Genomic DNA, 19,726 nt, shown 5'->3' with positions numbered 1-19,726 from the left:
GTGAAACATAACAACCTATTCTAATTAAAATAGCACCATGAATATCACTTATCTAAGAATAACTCTGCTGAATGGTGTAGAAATCCTCTGTACTGAATGAAAACTACAAACAGATAAAGGTCTAAATAAATGCAGGAATAGACCATGTCCACAGATTAGTTGCTTCAGTATTAAGATTTCAGTTTCAGTTATCTGTATTTCCAGTTACACTGGTAATTCTCAACCACATTTTAGTAGCACTGTGTGGGCAAGCATGTGCTCATAAGTGAACAGAAACCAGAAGCATAGACTGTAAGAAATATAAAAAACACAATGAGGGACGAACGACATTTCTGCCACTGCAGTCTGGCTACTGCGAAAATTTGGGGGCACAAGATCTTGCCCCAATGCTCCCTTGCCCTTCCCAAGCACATGACATTTCCCTCATCGGAACCAGGGTCCTGTGCATGAGACAGTACACAGCTATAGCCAAACTAACATAACCTCTCCCTGCCCCACCTGTGAAGTAGCACCAAGGATCTCCACAACTGCACTCCAAACAGCACAAAGACAAGTGAACACAAAGAAACACCTGACCAACACACTACCTCCCAGATGGGTAAGTCTCAGCACAAAAAAACATGACATGAAAAGTCAAGGCCATGCTGGAGAGATGGCTTAGCAGTTAAGGCACCTGTCTGAAAAGCCTAATGATCCAGGTTTGACTCCCCAGAGCCCACATAAGCCAGATGCATAAGGTGGCGCATGCATCTGGATGGAGTTCATTTGCAGTGGCTGGAGACCCTGGGGCAACCATGTGTTCGTTCGTTCTCTCTCTCTCTCTAATAAATAAATAAATAAATAAAAAATAAAAAGCCAAGGCCATATGTTTCCCTCCAAGAAATGTCCATCCCATAGTAAAGCCACCCCCCATGAGAGCTACCACAAGAAACTTAAGAACTTTAAAAATAACTACAAATATGTACAAAGAAACTGGGTGTGGTGGCTCATGACTTTAATCCCAGCATTTGGGAGACAGAGGATCACCCTGAGTTCAAGGTCACCCTGAGACTACATAGTGAATTCCAGGTCAGCCTGAGCTAGAGTGAGAACCTACCTCGAAAAACCAAATATATATATGTATGTATGTATGTATGCATGCATGTATGTATGTATGTACAGGAACTCAAAGAGGGACTTCCGGTTAAGATAGTGGCTAGGAGCCACACCAAAGCAGCCTAGGGGAGAAAAAGCACCCCCACCAAAAAAAAAAAAAAAAAAAAAAAGCAAAACATACACTTTTACTAAAAAGTGAGGTATGTAAGAAATTAAAACAGCAGCAGAGAAGTAGGAGAGATCCAAAGCCCACACAGGCCGGCAGAAACAACTCCAGCAACAGCAGCTCCAGATCCGAGGGACCTGAGCTGCCAGGCTCGGCTTGAACCTCAGGAAAAGCCAGGTGAGGGGATTTTCCACTCATACCCAAGCTCTTTGCAAACTCAAGAAACGTGAAGGGAGAACAGCAGTGAACAATGGAGGAGCAGATCAGGAGGTAGAAGATCAAATGGACCAGCGAGAGTACTAGAGCCACCATTGACAACCTCCCCTCCCCCACCGCCAATGCCCAGCTCTGGCGAACAGAGCAGCAGTCCAGCGACCCAGCCATCCTACTTAAACCCACAGTGCACCAAAGAGGGACCCAAGTAGGAGCGCAGCAGAACTGAGACCAAAATCATCCCAAAAGATAACTGGGATTACACCAGGTCAGTACCCGCCTAATGAACCTGGTATATAGCCCTGAGCAGGAAGTGCTAATTGCACCTTCCATATCAGGATAAATTATGTGACGGATGGTGAAATTTGCCTTTCTTTTTTTGTTTGTTTATTTGTTTTGGTTTTTCAAGGTAGGGTCTCACTCTGGTCCAGACTAACCTGGAATTCATTATGAAGTCTCAGGGCGGCCTCAAACTCATGGAGATCCTCCTACCTCTGCCTTCCAAGTGCTGGGATTAAAGGTGTGCGCCATCACAGCCGGCTCAGATTTGCCATTCTTAAATAAGCTGTATTTTGGGCTTGTTATTTGTTGCTTCTTGATTTATAGTGGCTTTGTTTCCTCTTCTGTTATACATTAGAGAAGGGTCTCACTTGGTCACAAGCTGACCCTGAACCCTCAACAGACCATTAATCTTAACCTCCTTCTTGATAGAAGATCTGGTTGTCTTAATACCTACTCTTGCATAAATACTCTGTGCTGTTTTTCACTGAATGTGTACATTGTTTAAATTTTAGACTCTATCTGTATTTTGTTTGACTCAGCCTGCTTGAATACTTTCATAGCTGGCAAACCCAACACCTAGATTCACTTTTGACTCTGAGAGTCTTAAGAGCCACACCTAGCACCTTAAGCTCCTACCCTGAAGATATATTAACATCAGATGGATTGATACATCTAATAATACATAGCTAACTAGAAAATCCAAGCATTAAATTAATCCAAGATGCAAAAATATATACATTATAACACAAGAAACACCAAAAATCAAGACAATATAAATCCACCAAAAAGTATTAATGCATCAGAAATGGCCACAGGTGAGAACAAGTGAGAGGAAATGCCTGAGAAAGATGTCAAAAGAATGATTATAAATTTGTTCAAAGAAGTCAAAGAAAAAACTCAAAGAGGAAATCAAAGGAATCAAAGAAGATGCAGGACACCAATTTCATGAAATACAGAGATCAATACAAGACATAAATAAGGAAATAAAAATAATAAAAAAATACAGTCAAAATTACTAGAAATGAAGAACACAGTTAATGAAATAAAAAACTCTGTAGAAAATCTCACCAGTAGAATGGATGAAGGAGAAGACAGAATATCTAAGCTAGTAGACCAGGTGGCAGATTTAATACAGTCCAACAAAGAGAAAAACAAACTTATAGAAAAGTATGAATGGGAATTTCAAGATATTCGGGACACTACGAAAAGATCAAACGTAAGAATTCAGGGCATAGTAGAAAGAGAAGAATTTCACTCCAAAGGCATAGTAGGCATCTTCAACAAAATCATAGAAGAAAACTTCCCCCTACACTGGGAAAGAGGTGCCAATGCACATACTGGAATCCTTTAGAACACCAGCCAGACAAAACCTGGAAAGAACCTCTCCTTGCCATATTATAATCAAACTACCAAACACAAAAACAAAAGAAAAACTATTGAAAGCAGTTAGAGAGAAAAATCAAGTTACCTACAAAGACAAACCCATCAGGATTATAGCAGATTACTCAACACAAACTTTAAAAGACAGGAGGGCTTGGAGTGATGTATTCCAAGTTCTGAAAGACAACAATTGTCAACCAAGGTTACTTTATCCTGCAAAGTTATCCATTCTTCAGCAAATGGTGCTGGGAAAACTGGATATCTGTAGAAGGATGAAAATAGATTCTTCTCTCTCTCCATGTACAAGAATTAAATCCAAATGGATTAAAGACCTTAACATCAGACCTGAAACTCTGAAACTGCTAGAGGAAAACTAGGGGAAACCCTTCAACATGTTGGTCTTGGCAAAGACTTTCTGAATATAACCCCAATTGCTCAGGCAATAAAACCACAGATTAACCACTGGAACCTCATGAAATTACACAGATTTTGTACAGCAAAGGACACTGTGAATAAAGCAAAGAGGTAACCTACAGAATAGGAAAAAAGTCTTCACCAGCTATACATCTGATAGAGGATTAATATCTAGGATATACAAAGAACTCAAAAAATAAATAATAAGAAATCAAACAAGCCAATTTAAAAAATGGGCTATGGAACTAAATAGGGAGTTCTCAAAAGAAGAAATACGGATGGCAGATAAGCATCTAAAGAAATGTTCTATATCCCTAGTCATCAGGGAAATGCAGATTAAAACTACATTGAGATTCCATCTCACTCCTATCAGACTGGCTACCATCATGAAAACAAATGACCATAAATGCTAGCAAGGATGTGGAAAAAGAGGAACCCTTCTACATTGTTGTTGGGGATGCAATCTGGTCCAGCCATTGTGGAAATCACTGTGGAGGTTCCTAAGACAGCTAAAACTTGATCTACCATATGACCCAGCTATAGTACTCGTAGGCATATATCCTAAGGACTCATCTCATTACCTTAGAAATACTTGCTCAACCACGTTTATTGCTGCTTAAATTCACAATAGCTGGGAAATGGGACCAGCCTAGATGTACTTCAACTGATGAGTGGATAATGAAGATTTGGCACATTTATACAATGGAGTTCTGCTCAGTAGTAAAGAAAAATGAAGTTATGAAATTTGCAGGAAAATGGATGGATCTGGAAAACATTATACTAAGTGAGGTAACCCAGGCCCAGAAAGCCAAGTGTCGCATGTTCTCTCTCATATGTGGATCCTAGCTACAGATGACTGGGCTTCTGTGTGAGAAGGAAAAGACTCAGTAGCAGAGGCCAGTAAGCTAGAAAAGATATAAAGGGAAGAGAAAGGAAAGGAGGGAGTAGTTAATAGAATGATATTATATATATGTAAGTAGAAGAATAGATTAATGGGGTTGAAAAAGCCCAGGTGAGGTCAGGGGAACAGACTAAGTAAAGGAAAGGTAGATGGAGGGCTAACAAAATCTAAGAGGATATAAATAAATCATATGAAATCCTACTTTTTTGGACAATGGAACACTCAGGAGTCATAGATTGTTGCTAGAAGATTTTCAGTGCCAGGAATGGGATAGCTTCCAGTGAGTTGTTGGCCAGGGAGGTCCCTGATGCCCCCAAAACATTACAGGCCATTGCCAAGGCCCTTGGTTTCCCACCAGGAATAGATGGTAAGACCCTATTGCTGAAGACTCCACATACTTGGGCTGCAAGGCCACTGAAAAATCCTACTAGAACTGAGCTGATAACCTCCTCCATGTAGACCAACTGACAGAAACCTGGAAGAAGCCATTCTGTATGCAGTTCAATGGGAGAAAGAGAAATCACCACTGAAGATACTCAACAGTGGACACTGAAAGCCTTATATTTGGCCACCCAGGCCAAATGAGCCAACAGGTGCAATAGTGGCACGTCTGTTATGGGTGAAACCAACTGCCCTCCTATTGGACTAGAGGACTGCTCCATGGGAGGGAATACATCCCTGATACTGAAAACTTAAAACAGAGGGAGTCATGAGCCCTAGGGGTGTAACATCTGCTGTTGTCTGGCTAAATGAAGATACTATGCTATCAAACTGCCCAGTAAGCACTTCTGTTAATGTTCATACCCTTATTTTAATGCCATTCACACTTTTGGTAGAGAATCTCTTTTTTCAGGTGGCAGTGACTTTGGGACGACTCAGAAGGTATCATGATGATGGAAAGAAATGACTACAGTGCTCAGTAGCTCAATATCTTCCAACGCTCAGGAGCTAATACAGAAGAGGTGGCTGAAAGAATTTAAGAGCCAAAGGAAGGGTAGGACTCCATACAACATGCTCCCTCCAGACATAAAATGGCCTGGATATCCATGGCCTCACAGTGCCTGACACTACCTGTGCAAGACCATCATAAGAGGAAGGAAAGATTTTGACATCAAAATAAGATAAGAGACTGGTTGAGATGGGGAGGGGATATGATGGTGAATGGAGTTTCAAAGGGGAAAGTGGGGTGAGAGAGGGTATTACCATGGGATACTTTTTATAATCATGAAAGTTGTTAATAAAAATTTAGAAAAAAAAAAAGAACTCTAAGAGCATGAATAAATGCCTGAATGAATTCCTGCATAAATTCAAAGAGTATACAAATAAATACATAAATGAATCCAAACAGAACACAAATTAAATGAATAGAGTAAGTCCAACCAGGATAAGAATATGGAACTCAATAAAGAGATGTAACTTCTGAGGAAAAAGCAAACTGAAATGAAGCTGGAAATGATAAATACATTAAGTCAAATAAATATCTCTATGGAAAACTACACCAATAGAACAGATGGAGAAGACAGAATAACAGGCCTTGAAGACAAGGTAGGGGAATTGGATCAGTTAGTCAAAACCAATGAGATCATTTAAAAATAATAAAACATATGAACACAACAATAACATGATAGAAGAGGGCTAGAGAGATGGCTTAGCAGTGAAGGCACTTCCCTACCCATATTCAATCTCTCTCCAGATCCCATATAAACCAGAGGCACAAAAGTGAGTCAAGCACAAGCTCACACATGCCCACTAGGTGGCACAAGCATCTGAAGTTCAACTGCAGTGGTGGAGGCCCTGGCACACCAATTCTCAATCTATCTCTATTTTTCTCTCTCTAGCTCTAAGACTCTGACAAAACAAAATTTTTTAATGATTGAAGAGGCAGGAAAGATGGCTCAGCAGTAACATATATACTTCCTACACAAATATGACAGCCTGAAACTACCAGAATTTGAATCTCCAGGTCCCATGTAAACAGCTGGGTATGACCATGCATGCCTATAACCCTAATCTGACAAAGGGAGGCAAAGCAACCAGGGGATTTCCCAGTTCATGAAAATGTGTAAGCTCCAGCATCACTAAGAGACTCTGACTCAAATAAAAATGAGTGGAAGAGCAATGGAGGAGAACACCTGATATTCAGCTCCAATTACTCCAGGCAAGAGGCCCCACCTTAGATGAATATGTGAGATGCCACAAGGACACACAGAAACACTTTCCTCCCTCCCTCCCTCCCTCTCCTCTCCTCTCCTCTCTCTCTTTCTCATATACATACCACATGCAAAATAATAAAAAAATAAATTTTCCCAAGTCTAGAGAAAAGATGCCTAGCCACATACAAGAGACATACAGAACACCAAACAGACATGACAGAAAAAGAAAATCCCCTTGTCATATTATATTTAAAATACTAAATTCACAGAACAAATAAATTATACTGAATGTTGCAAGAGAGAAACATTAAGTCATATGTAAAGGCAAGTCTATCAGAATAACAGCAAATATTTTCAATGGAAACTCTAAAAGCCAGAAAGGCTTGAAACAATGTATTTCAAGTATTGAAAAACTAGAGCTGCCAACGCAAAACTACTATACCCAGCAAAATTATCTTTTGCAAATCGGAGAAATGAAAACATTTCATAATAAAAGCAGGCTAAAGAATTTACAACTAGGCTAAGCCTGAAGTGGTGGCACACGTCTTTAATCCCAGCACTGGGGGGCAGAGGTAGGAGGATCACCATGAGTTCGAGGACACCCTGAGACTACCTAGTAAATTGCAGGTCAGCCTGGGCTAGAATGAGATGCTACCTTGAAACCCCCCCCCAAAAAAAAAAAAAGAAATTTATAACCAGGCTAGAGAGATGGCTTAGCAGTTAAGGTGTTTGACTGCAAAGCCAAAGGACATAGGTTAGATTTCCCAGGAGCCACGTAAACCAGACGCACAAAGTGGTGCATGAATCTGGAACTCCTTTGCAGTGACTAGACACTGGCTCACCCATTCTCTATCTGCCTCTCTCTTTCTCTGCTTCTTCCTCTCTCTCTAATAAATAAAGAAATAAAAATAAAAATAAATGAAAAAAAGAAATTTGGAGCTGGAGAGATGGCTTAGCAGTTAAGATGTTTGCCTGCAAAGCCAAACGACCCTGGTTCACTTCCCCACAACCCAAGTTAGCCAGATGCACAAGGTGGTGCATGAGTCTGGAGTTTGTTTGCAGTGGCTGGAGTCTTTCTCTCTCACTCACTCTTTCTCTGTCAAATTAATTAACTAATTAAATAAATATTTTTAAAAGTGGCTTTATAAAAATAAAGAAATTTAAAACATCTAAGAAGCTCTAGAGAGAATAATGGAAGGAATACATTACATCATAGCAAGCAATAAACATACTCAACAGGCTATGCAGGGGGAATTATCATCAATGCTAGAAATATTCTAATTCTATTCAGAAAGTCCTTCCCTATGCCTATATCTTGGATTGTATCCTACTTTTTCCTCTAGCTGTTTCAGAGTCTGAGGCCTTACATTGAAGGCCTTGATCCATTTGGAGTTGAGTTTTGTGTAGAGGGAGAAATAAGAATCTAGTTTCATTTTTCTACAAATAGATATTCAGCTTTCCCATTACCAATTGTTGAAGATGCTAACTTTTGTTCAATTTGTATTTTTTGCTTTTTTGTCAAAAATCAGGTAGTTATATCCACTTGATTTAGCTAGCTAAATTTTTAATTAATTTCACTTTAAAATCAAATTGGAAATTATAATTTTAGAAATTCTGTTAGCTAATCAAAAAAACAAAGAGTTTGAAGCCTATAATCCCAGCACTTAGAAGGCTGAGATTGGAATATTGCTGTGTTTGAAGCCACCTGGAGCTACAAACTGAGATCCAGATCAGCCTAAGACTATGCCTAAGAGAGAGAGAGAGGAGGAAAGGGGGGGGAGGATGTCAAAATAGAAGAGGGAGTAGTTGGGATGAAGAGGTTCACTGAAAGAGAAGACAGGGAGAAGAGTCAAGAGAAGGTAGTAGGTAGAGATCATAATTAAAATGCATTATATACTTGTATATAAACTATCAATAATTTTTTAAAACAGAAGAGGAGAAGGTAAATCAGAGTATATATACTACCAGATATTAAGACTCCTTATAAGATAAAATAGTATAAATGGTATGGTACTGGCACAAAGACAGATAAACAAGCCAAGAAACAAAGAGTACAGAAAATTATTCAATATTATATTGACATATGAAGTACATGTGAAAATATGAAACACCTTAGAAAACAACTCCATACAGAACTATTTTATTCCCAACTTTATAATGTATTTTCCAGGGTATGGGAAGATACAGCTCAGTTAGTAAAGTGACTGTTTCACAACCATGATTACCAGAGTTCAAGTCCCAGAACCCACATAAAAATACTAGGCATAGTGGTGTGCATTTGTAATCCTAGCACTGGAGAGGTGGAAACGGTTTACAGGCCAGCCAATCTATCCTAACTGGCAAGCACCAGGCTAATAAGAGACTGTCTCAAAAACAGATGATGTTCATGAAAACAAATGATCATAAATGTTGGCAGGGATGTGGAAAAAAAGGAACCCTTCTACACTGCTGGTGAGAATGCAATCTGGTCCAGCCATTGTGAAAAGAGTGTGGAGGCTCCTAAAACAGCTAAAGATTGATCTACCATATGACCCAGCTATAGCCCTCCTAGGCATATATCCAAAGGACTCATCTCATTTCCTCAGAAGTACGTGCTCAACCATGTTTACTGCTGCTCAATTTATAATAGCTGGGAAATGGAACCAGCCTAGACGTCCCTCAATTGATGAGTGGACAATGAAGATGTGGCACATTTATACAATGGAGTTCTACTCAGCGGTAAAGAAAAATGAAGTTATGAAATTTGCAGAAAAATGGATGGACCTGGAAAGGATTATACTAAGTGAGGTAACCCAGGCCCAGAAAGCCAAGCGCCACATGTTCTCTCTCATATGTGGATCCTAGCTACAGATGACTGGGCTTCTGCATGAGAATGAAAATACTTGGTAGGAGAGGCCAGTAAGTTGAAAAGGAGACATAAAGGGAAGAGAAAGGAAGGGAGGAGGGTACTTAATAGGTTGATATTGTATATACGTAAGTACAATGATTGTGATGGGGAGGTAATATGATGGAGAATGGAATTTCAAAGGGGAAAGTGTGGGGGGTGGGGAGGGAGGGAATTACCATGGGATTTTTTTTTTTATAATCATGGGAAATGCTAATAAAAATTGTAAAAATTAAAAAAAAAACAGATGAAGTTCCTGAGGAACATCACTTGAGGTTGTCTTCTAACCTACATACACACACGCCACATACACACAAACTTTATGTGACTAGATATGCACATATATTTCCTGATCAGCAACATAAATTATGACAGAAAGTAAATATTTCTGTTAAATTATGTCACAAATGTTTAAAATACACTTTGAAACAATTAGTAAACATTTTATACAATGGTTTCTTACCTCCCCAAAAGCTCCGCGACCAATCACCTTTAATATTTCAAAGTCTTCTCTGTGTAATCGCATCTGTTTCACTTTAGAGGTAAATGGCTTAGCTGAAACAAAAAAGCAACATCAGCTGAAGAAATGTGATATAAATTATATATGGAATAGATAAGCATTTCATACACAATAAAATTCAAGTTATAATTAAGAACTAATGCTAAATGTCTTAAAATTTTCATCACTTACATGACAATGAATTAATTCCCCTAAGAAAACAATTCTTATTTGTGTGAGGTTTGTTTATGAGAAGGACTTACTTACCATGTACCTCATGCTGGCCCAAAGTTCACTATGTAGTACATAATTTGCTACTCATCTGTTCAGTTTACCCCCAGTATGCCAAGTATTTTCTAAGATGCTAGAGATATGAATGAAATAGGCTTGCCTCCCCCACCCCCTCACCCCCCCCCCCCCCCCGCAACCAAGTAGGGTCTCAATTTAGCTCAGGCTGACCTGGAATTTACTGTGTAGTCTCAGGGTGGCCTTGAACTCTGGCAATCCTACCTCTGCCTCCCAACTGCTGGGATTAGAGGCATGTGCCACCATGCTAAGCTGCAGGTCTTGTCTTTTATAAAAATTTTTTTTTTATTTATTTTAGAGAGAATAAAGACAAACAAGAGAGTGAACATGGATGTACCAGGATCTACTGCCTTGGCAAATGAATTCTAGACACATACACTACTTTTCCAAACCAGGCCCATAAGGCTTTGTAAGCAAGTGCCTTTAACCATTGAGACATCTCTCCAGCCCCAGCAAACCTTGTCTTTGAGTAAACAAATTATACATTAAATTTTACTCCATTTAAAACTTTGTGTGGTTAAATACAAATTACTAATGCAACACTACTCACCTGAAATTAAAAACATGCAAATTTAACAGGGATAGTCTATTATTTACCAATTAAATACATCAAAATTCTGTTGAAAAATCAGAAACCACTAAGAAGTAGAAGGAATGCAACTAACATGTACTGTCACACACAACTGATGGGGTCATTAGCTGACCACCATCCCTAGAGATTTGGGTTTTTCTTTTCTACTGTCTTAACATGGCATACTGCTTAAGTAAAATCGAGAACATAAACCACTCTTTTATAGAGATAAATAAAACCTTATTTGGCTTTATTTTTCAGTAGAGAGATAAAATTGTTTAGCTTTAATTTCATTTAGTTTTTCTTCTGTGTTTATAAACAATGTTTGTCTTTGTCTATACTATCTTCATCTGGTTTGGCACCAGTGACAAATCCATCTCATTAAAAATGCAGAGTCTCCTCTCCTTTACTATTCACTAAAGCACCATGATTCTACTTTGTTTAATGATATCAGTGTGGAAAAAAAAATCAGTAAAACCATCAAAGGTTGTTAGTTAACTATGAGTTAAAGGTCTGGCAAAACTTGCTAATGAAAACACCTAGCATGTGTCTTTTCTGTGGACTTTTGGTAATTTATCCATTTTGCATTATTGTTGCCCATATTTTCTTTTTCTCCATATAGCAACTATATTAATGATACTGTCTATGAATTAGCCAGCACATTCACATTTAACTTTTTAGGAATCAGTGACTAATAGTATTTTTGTTTTCAAAACTCTACCAAATACACAGGATGGATAACCCCTTTTTAATGTCAAACAGTAAGGGGGTTTTCCCAGTCTATTTTGTTTTTCTTTACCATTATTGTTGAAAGTTGGTATATTTTTACAGATCTTTTGCAAATAAACACTGTTTAAATTCAATGATTCTAAATTTCTAGTTTTTTTAAAGTACGTTCTTATTTGAAGTTACATAAAATGCCAGCATAGAAAAGAGGCAAATTGATCATTTCCTTCCTCTCCTCTCAAAAAAACTAAGTTTACCATGTTCGTAAAAAAAAGAACAAAAGTCATTAGAAGAGAGATGAAAAGAAGCTATACATGATGATTATGAAAAACAAAAGTTCAACTAGCCAGGCAATGATTCTAAACATGTATGCACCCAATGATATAACCACAAAATATTAAAACCAAAAGTCAGAATTTGCGCACCTTCCTAGACATTTTAGTACAGGTCTCTCTCTAATTGATACCACAAACAGACCCAATTAAGCCTCTACACTGGAGCAACACGTAATAATATTCCAAATAACTGGAGGATATTATATTCAAACACACATTCAATCTTTGATAATATCAAACCAGAAAACTCTCTGTAATAAATTTCAAAATACTGAATACACAAAAACCAAATATGTATACAGTGAAACTAGTACAAATAAATAAAATAAAAATAACTAAGAAAGCCTGTAAACTCTGAAATTCAAAGGAAGAAATTAGCAAGATAATTAGAAACTACTCAGAAATACATAATAAAAAATTACTATGTGTCAAAATATCCAGGATGATGTGTAAACTAGTACAAGAAAACAAATAAATATAAATAAAATACAGCCTGCAATATTATATTTTAACGAAGAGTTTAAAATCTAAGGTGTTGCCGGGTGTTGTGGCACACGCCTTTAATCCCAACACTCAGGAAGGAAGCTGGAAGGAAGCTGAGGTAAGAAGATTGCTATGATGGGCTGGAGAGATGGCTTAGTGGTTAAGCGCTTGCCTTCGAAGCCTAAGGACCCCGGTTTGAGGCTCGGTTCCCCAGGCCCCACGTTAGCCAGATGCACAAGGGGGCGCGCGCGTCTGGAGTTCATTTGCAGAGGCTGGAAGCCCTGGCGCGCCCATTCTCTCTCTCTCCCTCTATCTGTCTTTCTCTCTGTGTCTGTCGCTCTCAAATAAATAAATAAAAAATGAACCAAAAAAAAAAAAAAAAAAAGATTGCTATGAGTCTGAGGCCAACCTGAAACTACATAGTGAATTCCAGGTCCCCCTGGGCTAGCATGAAACCCTACCTCAAAGAAACAAAAACTAAGATGCTAAGCATACATAGTAAACGAGGCATGATGATATCCATCTTAGTTCCAGCTACTTAAGAAGCTGAAATAGAAAGATCACTGAACCCAGGAGGACAAATCTAGCTTGTGCAACACAGTCCTACCCTATCATTCTCTGTCTCTCTCTCCTTGTCTCTCTTTCTCTCTCTCCCTCTGTTGCAAATAAATAAAGAAAAATATTTTTTAAAAATGAATGTTGGCCAGGCATGATGGTGCACACCTTTAATCCCAGCACTTGGGAGGCAAAGGTAGGAGGACTGCCGTGAGATCGAGGCCGCCCTGAGACTACATAGTGAATTCCAGGTCAGCCTGAGCTACAGTGAGACCCAACCTTGAAAAAACAATAATAGTAATAATAAATGTTTAGGGCTGAAGAGATGGCTTAGTGGTTCAGGTGCCTGCCTGCAAAGCCAAAGGACAGAGGTTCAATTCCCCAGGACCTACGTAAGCCAGATGCACACGGTGAAGCATGCATCTGGTTTGTTTGTTATAGCTAGAGGCCCTGGCGTACCCATTCATTCATTCATTCTCACTCTCTCTATCTCTCTCTTTCTCTCTACCTCTCAAATAAATAAAAAATTAAATAAATAAGTATTTTTTTAAAGTACTATGCCATATAATGATGACAATACCTTGACTTTCTTAAGTGCTGTAAAGTTAAGTGCCTTACTTGTGGCACAGACTTTCTAAAGGACCTACCATGGCCTCCATTGTCCCTTTTCTCTAAAAATTTCCCCCTTAATTCTCAAGGGTGCTGTGTGTGTGTGTGTGTGTGTGTGTGTGTGTGTGTCTGTGTGTGTGTAGTAAAGCCCAATTTCACTTGTCACAGTTAAAGTGAATCAGTATGAAACCATGACATAAACTGAGGAACAAAATAATTTCTACAGCTAGTTACAATTAAATGTCCAAATTTAATAAGGATTGGGACATTCTACCATGCAGCTAAAAGCAAAGAAGAAAATCAATTATGCAGAGAGAACAAAAATGAAGGCAATAAGGGAGAAAAGCAGAATGAAGGACAGCTTGATTCTGACTGATAGCTCCTGCTCCAGGGTCTAGACTCCTGCCAACTGACTAAATTCCTGCCTTGATTCCTTATGCACCCTTGAATTATAGGCTAAGTATCTTGTTTTTCACTTATAGAGCCCCAAGCTAACACATAATTTATCACAGAATTCCACAAGGTACATATTATAAACCTTCATTTATTGTAATGCCACAAGAATATTATGTAGCTTTCTAGAGAACTCTATTAAGTCATGATACCCACTTATGCCATGACCATTTTATGTAAAATTCTGAAATCCTGACCAAATTTCAATGTGTGACATTGGAAAAAAGAGTCCCTAATCATTATCTGAATGTGTTCAGCTTTTTTTTTTTTTGGTTTTTCGAGGTAGGGTCTCACTCTGGCTCAGGCTGACCTGGAATTCACTATGTAGTCTCAGGGTGGCCTCGAACTCTCGGCGATCCTCCTACCTCTGCCTCCCGAGTGCTGGGATTAAAGGCATGCACCACCACGCCCGGCTGAATAAGTTCAGTTTTAAAAGTGCTTCTTATTCAGTACTACTGTGGGACTGGGTACTCCCAGCATGATAGAGCCCTTAAGGTCTTTGACACCATGCTGTGATTACCCACAGAAACTCTCACAAGGTTGGGACCATTAACTTAACCTTCCCTCGTGAGGAAAGGAAAAACTGGGCCCTTTAATACTCCTTCTTGGGGGGTGGGGAGTCAAAGAAGGGCTCAGAAGACAGCTCACCAGATGTAGAAGCCCTGAGGATATGTAAGGGGTTAACAGTCAAAGGAGGATGGAGAAGGGGGCTTTTTCTTCAGTGGTGCAGCAACCAGTAAGTTACCAGTGCTCCATATGTAGGCAACCCCTCACCCATTCCCCTCTAAGTAACCCCAATTACACTCAGTTCACCAAGATAGACTTGGGTGGAATCATTTCTTTGATCTGTCCTTGGTACCCTATCTGGCACCAAATCTTGTTCACCAAATCTTGTTCCCTGGGAAAATAGCACACTAAGTACTGAGGACAAACTTTGTATGTGATAGCATTTTTAGCTGTGCCATTTTATTGGGAACTGTGTAAGACAAGCACTGTTCTAAGAACTGCCATGCATTATCTGCCACTCACATAATCATTCTGTTCCCATTGTACAGAAAAGAAAAGCCTTTGGAAAGACTAAACAAGTGGCTAGAGACTACATACCTAATAAGATACCTAATAAAAGCAAAAGATAAAATTCAAACTCAGAGGGTTGGAGAGAGATGGCTCAGCTTTTAAGGTACTTGCCTGAAAAGCCTAACCTGGGTGTGGTGGTTAGATTCAGGTTTCCCCCATAAACTTAGATGTTCTAAATGCTAGGTTCCCAGCTGATGGCTATTTGGGAATTAATGCCTCCTGGAGGGAGTGGATTGCTGGGGGCGGGCTCATGGGTGTTATATAGCCAGTTTCCCCATGCCAGTGTTTGGCACAATCTCCTATTGCTATTGTCCACCTTATGTTGGTCAGGGGCCGATGACCACCCTCTGCTCATGCCATTGTTTTCCCCTGCCATCGTGGAGCTTCCCCTTGAGCCTGTAAGTCAAAATAAATCTCTTTTTCCCAGAAGCTTGTCTTGGTTGGGTGACTTCTACCAGCAATGTGAACCGGTCTACAACACTAGGTTCCATTCCCGAGTACCCATTTAAAACCCACATACAAAGTGGCACATGCATCTGGAGTTTGTTTGCAGTGGCTGTGAGCCCTGGAGATGGTTTAGCAGTTAAGCACTTGCCTGTGAAGCCTAAGGACTCCGGTTCAAGGCTCGATTCCCCAGGACCCAGGTTAGCCAGATGCACAAGGGGGTGCATGCATCTGGAGTTCGTTTGCAGTGGCTGGAGGCCCTGTTACACCCATTCTTTCTCTCTCTCTCTCTCTCTCTCATCTCTCTCTCTCATCTCTCTCTCTGCCCTTTCTCTCTGTCACTCTCAAATAAATAAACAAAAAATTATATATACACACACTCATATACATACATATCATTTCTTTTAAAAAAAGAAAGAAGGGCTGGAGAGATGGCTTAGCAGTTAAGCGCTTGCCTGTGAAGCCTAAGGACCATGGTTCGAGGCTTGGTTCCCCAGGTCCCACGTTAGCCAGATGCACAAGGGGGCGCACGCGTCTGGAGTTCGTTTGCAGAGGCTGGAAGCCCTGGTGCGCCCATTCTCTCTCTCTCTCCCTCTATCTGTCTTTCTCTCTGTGTCTGTCGCTCTCAAATAAATAAATAAATAATTTTTTTAAAAAAGAAAAACAGGGCTGGAGAGATGGCTTAGCAGTTAAGGTGCTTGCCTCCAAAGCGTAAGGACCCAGGTTCAATTCTCCAGGTCCCACATTAGCCAGATGCACATCATGGCGCATGCATCTGGAGTTCATCTGCAGTGGTTAGAGGCCCTGGCACAACCATTCTATCTCCCCCCCCCCCGTCCCTCTGTATCTAATAAATAAAATGATTAAAAAAAGAAAAACAATTCCTGAGACCCTAACTCACTAATTAATGAGCAAATAAATGAATAACCCTAGAAGCAAAAGAACTCAGATCTGTGAAGAGGAAAGTGGAAGAGGGGAGGGGAAGGGAAGGGAAGGGATTAACATCGTTTATTTTCTGTAAGTATGGAAGCTGTCAATAAAAAGGAAAATAATTAAAAATAATTTTGAAAATAATTAAGTTATATTATTGAACAGGCCATACACATTGATTTGATACACAATAAGCACAAGTAACAGGTCTGCACACATACAACTATGCAACAAACAAAATTCCTGAATAAAATAGACATCATGAGAAATTAAGTATACAATGAAACTCAGAGAAAAAAGAATACCACCAATGGGATAATTAATTTAGGTTATCAACTTGACTGAGAGATTCTGAGACTTAGTAAAGCACACTGCCTGTTGTGTCTGTGAGGATGTTTCCAGACAAGAGCAGCACGTCAGTCAGTAGACTGAAGAGGGAAGACCATCCCTGAATGTGGTCAGACAGGTGCAATACAAGTGGTTACAGACTCAGACAAAATAGAAAACTGAGGTAGAAAGATCATGGTGAGTTCGAGGTCACCCTGAGACTACATAGTGAAGTACAGGTCAGCCTGGGCTGGAGCAAGATCCTACCTTAACAAACCAGTAAAGAAAGAAAAGTGGCAGACGGGGTAAACACTGTCGTGCTCGCACATTCTCTTGCTCTCTCTGGCTTTTACTTCAAGAGCTGATATGCTTGCAGCTACCTCTGCTGCTGCCACCATTGCTACTCTTGAACTTCATTCAGACTTTTGATTCTTTGGACTTAAGACCTGCATCAAAAGCTCTCCCTCCATAGGGCTCTTGGCCCTTTAGCCTTGGACTCAAGGGTGCATCATCAGCATCTAAGGTTTCAGGGTTCTGAGACTACACCCTTACTGCATTCCTAAGCCATTCAGCCTATAGACAGCCATCAAGGTACTTTTCAGTCTCTATTATATGTGATTGTGGTGGTTTGATTCAGGTGTTCCCCATAAACTTGGGTATTCTGAATGCTAGGTTCCCAACTGATGGAGATTTGGGAATTAACACCTGCTGGAGGCAGTGTTATTGCTGGGGGCGGGCATATGGGTGTTATAGCCAGTTTGCCCATGCTAGTGTTTGGCACACTCCTACTGTTATTGTCCACCTTATGTTGGCAAGAGGGTGATGTCCACCCTCTGCTTATGCAATCATTTTCCTCTGCCATTGTGGAGCTTCCCCTCAAGCCTGTAAACCAAAATAAACCTCTTTTTCCCACAAGCTGCTCTTAGTTGGGTGATTTCTACCAGCAATGAGAACCTGACTGCAATAGTAAAGTGGTACCAAGGAGTGGGATTGCTGCTAGACACCTGTCTGTGCAGCTTTGGCCTTTTGGAGCTGATTTTCAAGAGGAATGTGGAAAGATTTGAAACCTTGGCCTAAGAGATGCCTTGCAGTGCTATAAGTACAGCTTAATGGACTATTCTGGTCACAGTTGAAAGACCAGAATGCAGTTAGAACTGTGGACTGTGAGGTTTGGCTTATGAGGGTGAGAAAGAGCTTTGCTTGTGATGGGCTAGCAGTTTGTGTGAGAAGCTTGCTCTTATGCCTGTGTCCTGAGAAGTTGTTCAGGGTTGCATTGCATAGAAACGAACCAGTGTGAGCAGAGGAATATAGCACAGAAAAAATGAAATCTGTGGGCCTAAACTGCTGCCCATTCACCTGCAAATTGTTTGAGAAATTACAACCATTGAGATTGGGCCAGCTGACCTGCACTGGGGCAACAAGAAGAATGTAGACTCTTTTGAAGGGGCCTGAGTGTTCAAGAAGTGTCCTTTTGTTCAAGTTTGCTTTATTCCCCTCTGGATTTACAAACTGTCACCCTACCTGGAAATGTGGAGCCATGAGGGTGAACTGTGGATTGCAGTGGAGACCCACTGAAAATGCCGGGACCATGAGATGGCTGCTAAGGAAAGCTGCTGGCCCCAATGAAGTTTTCCAGGACTGTGAATAGCCTAGCTAGAGGGGCAGAATTGGAATACCAGAGACTTGTTGCTGGTTAAAATTATCAGACTTGGAGATTTGTCACTGACTAGAGCTGTTCAACTTGAAGCTACAGAGAGTTTGGTGTTTGCCCTGGACTTGTATTGGTTGAATATTTCTTTGCTATGCCCAATGCCATCTTTTGCAGTATAAATGTTTATTCTGTGCCATTATAGGCTTTGGGGGGATTTTTTTTGGTATTATGGCTCAGTTAAAAGACCTTGGACTATGGGGATGTATGAACATCACTGGAATCAATAACAACTATGGGGACTTCTAAAGATGGACTGCATGCATTGCATTTTCCATCATGAATAGTTAACAGTTTATGGGGGCCAGGGGCGGAATGTGGTGGTTTGATTCAGGTGTCCCCCATAAACTTAGGTGTTCTGAATGGTAGGTTCCCAACTGATGGAGATTTGGGAATTAACACCTGCTGGAGGCAGTGTATTGTTGGAGGTGGACTTATGGGTATTATTATAGCCAGTTTCCCCACGCCAGTGTTTGGCATACTCTCCTGTTATTATTGCCCACCTTGTTTAATATTTTATTTTTACTTATTTATTTGAGAGAGGGAAAGAGGCGGAGGGGAGGGAGAATGGGCACACCAGGGCTTCCAGCCACTTGCAAATGAACTCCAGATACATGTACCACCTGGTGCATCTGGCTTACATGGGTCCTGAGGAATCGAACCAAGGTCCTTTGGCTTTGCAGGCAAGCTCCTTAACTGCTAAGCCATTTCTCCAGGCTACTGTCCACCTTTTATGTTGGCCAGGGGTTGATGTCCACCCCCTGCTCATGCCATCATTTTCCAGTGCCATCGTGGGGTTTCCCCCTCGAGCCTGTAAGCCAAAGTAAAGCTGTTTTTCCCACAAGCTGCCCTTAGTTGGGTAATTTCTACCAGCAGTGTGAACCTGACTGCAACAGTGATCACTTAAGCCAATCGAATAATCCATGTGATTTCTGCTTCTCTAGAGAACCTTGACTAAAACAACCAAGAACCAGAAATAAACAAGTCAGTCTAATCAAAACTTTAAAAATGGGCATAGATATTATAATACTTATATATGCTATAAAAGCAGCAGAGGCTAGATAGATGGCTCAGTATGTAAAGTGCTTGCCTTACAAGCATAAAACTCTGAATATGGATCCCCAGAACCTATACAAAAGCTAGGCATGGTGCCGTGTTCCTCTAATCCCTGTACCAGGAGGCTAACTAGTTACATGGGTGAACTCTAGATTTAGT

General features: G+C 40.3%; 1 protein-coding gene across 11 annotated transcripts in view; it reads right to left on the bottom strand.

Annotated features, from left to right (window-relative positions):
* Positions 1 to 19,726, bottom strand: part of Cdc42bpa (CDC42 binding protein kinase alpha) — a 296,605-nt gene that overhangs the window by 242,674 nt on the left and 34,205 nt on the right. For all 11 annotated transcript variants that reach the window (XM_045157818.1, XM_045157767.1, XM_045157782.1 and 8 more), the window contains exon 2: positions 9,952 to 10,043. In XM_045157818.1, the coding sequence (XP_045013753.1) occupies positions 9,952 to 10,043 (92 nt within the window). The remainder of the gene's footprint in view (positions 1 to 9,951; positions 10,044 to 19,726) is intronic.

This window comes from Jaculus jaculus, chromosome 1 (assembly GCF_020740685.1).
Source record: "Jaculus jaculus isolate mJacJac1 chromosome 1, mJacJac1.mat.Y.cur, whole genome shotgun sequence".
NCBI classification, from domain to species: Eukaryota; Metazoa; Chordata; class Mammalia; order Rodentia; family Dipodidae; genus Jaculus; species Jaculus jaculus.
Note: the sequence above shows the minus strand (reverse complement) of the source record. Positions and strands in the feature narration are given on the sequence as shown.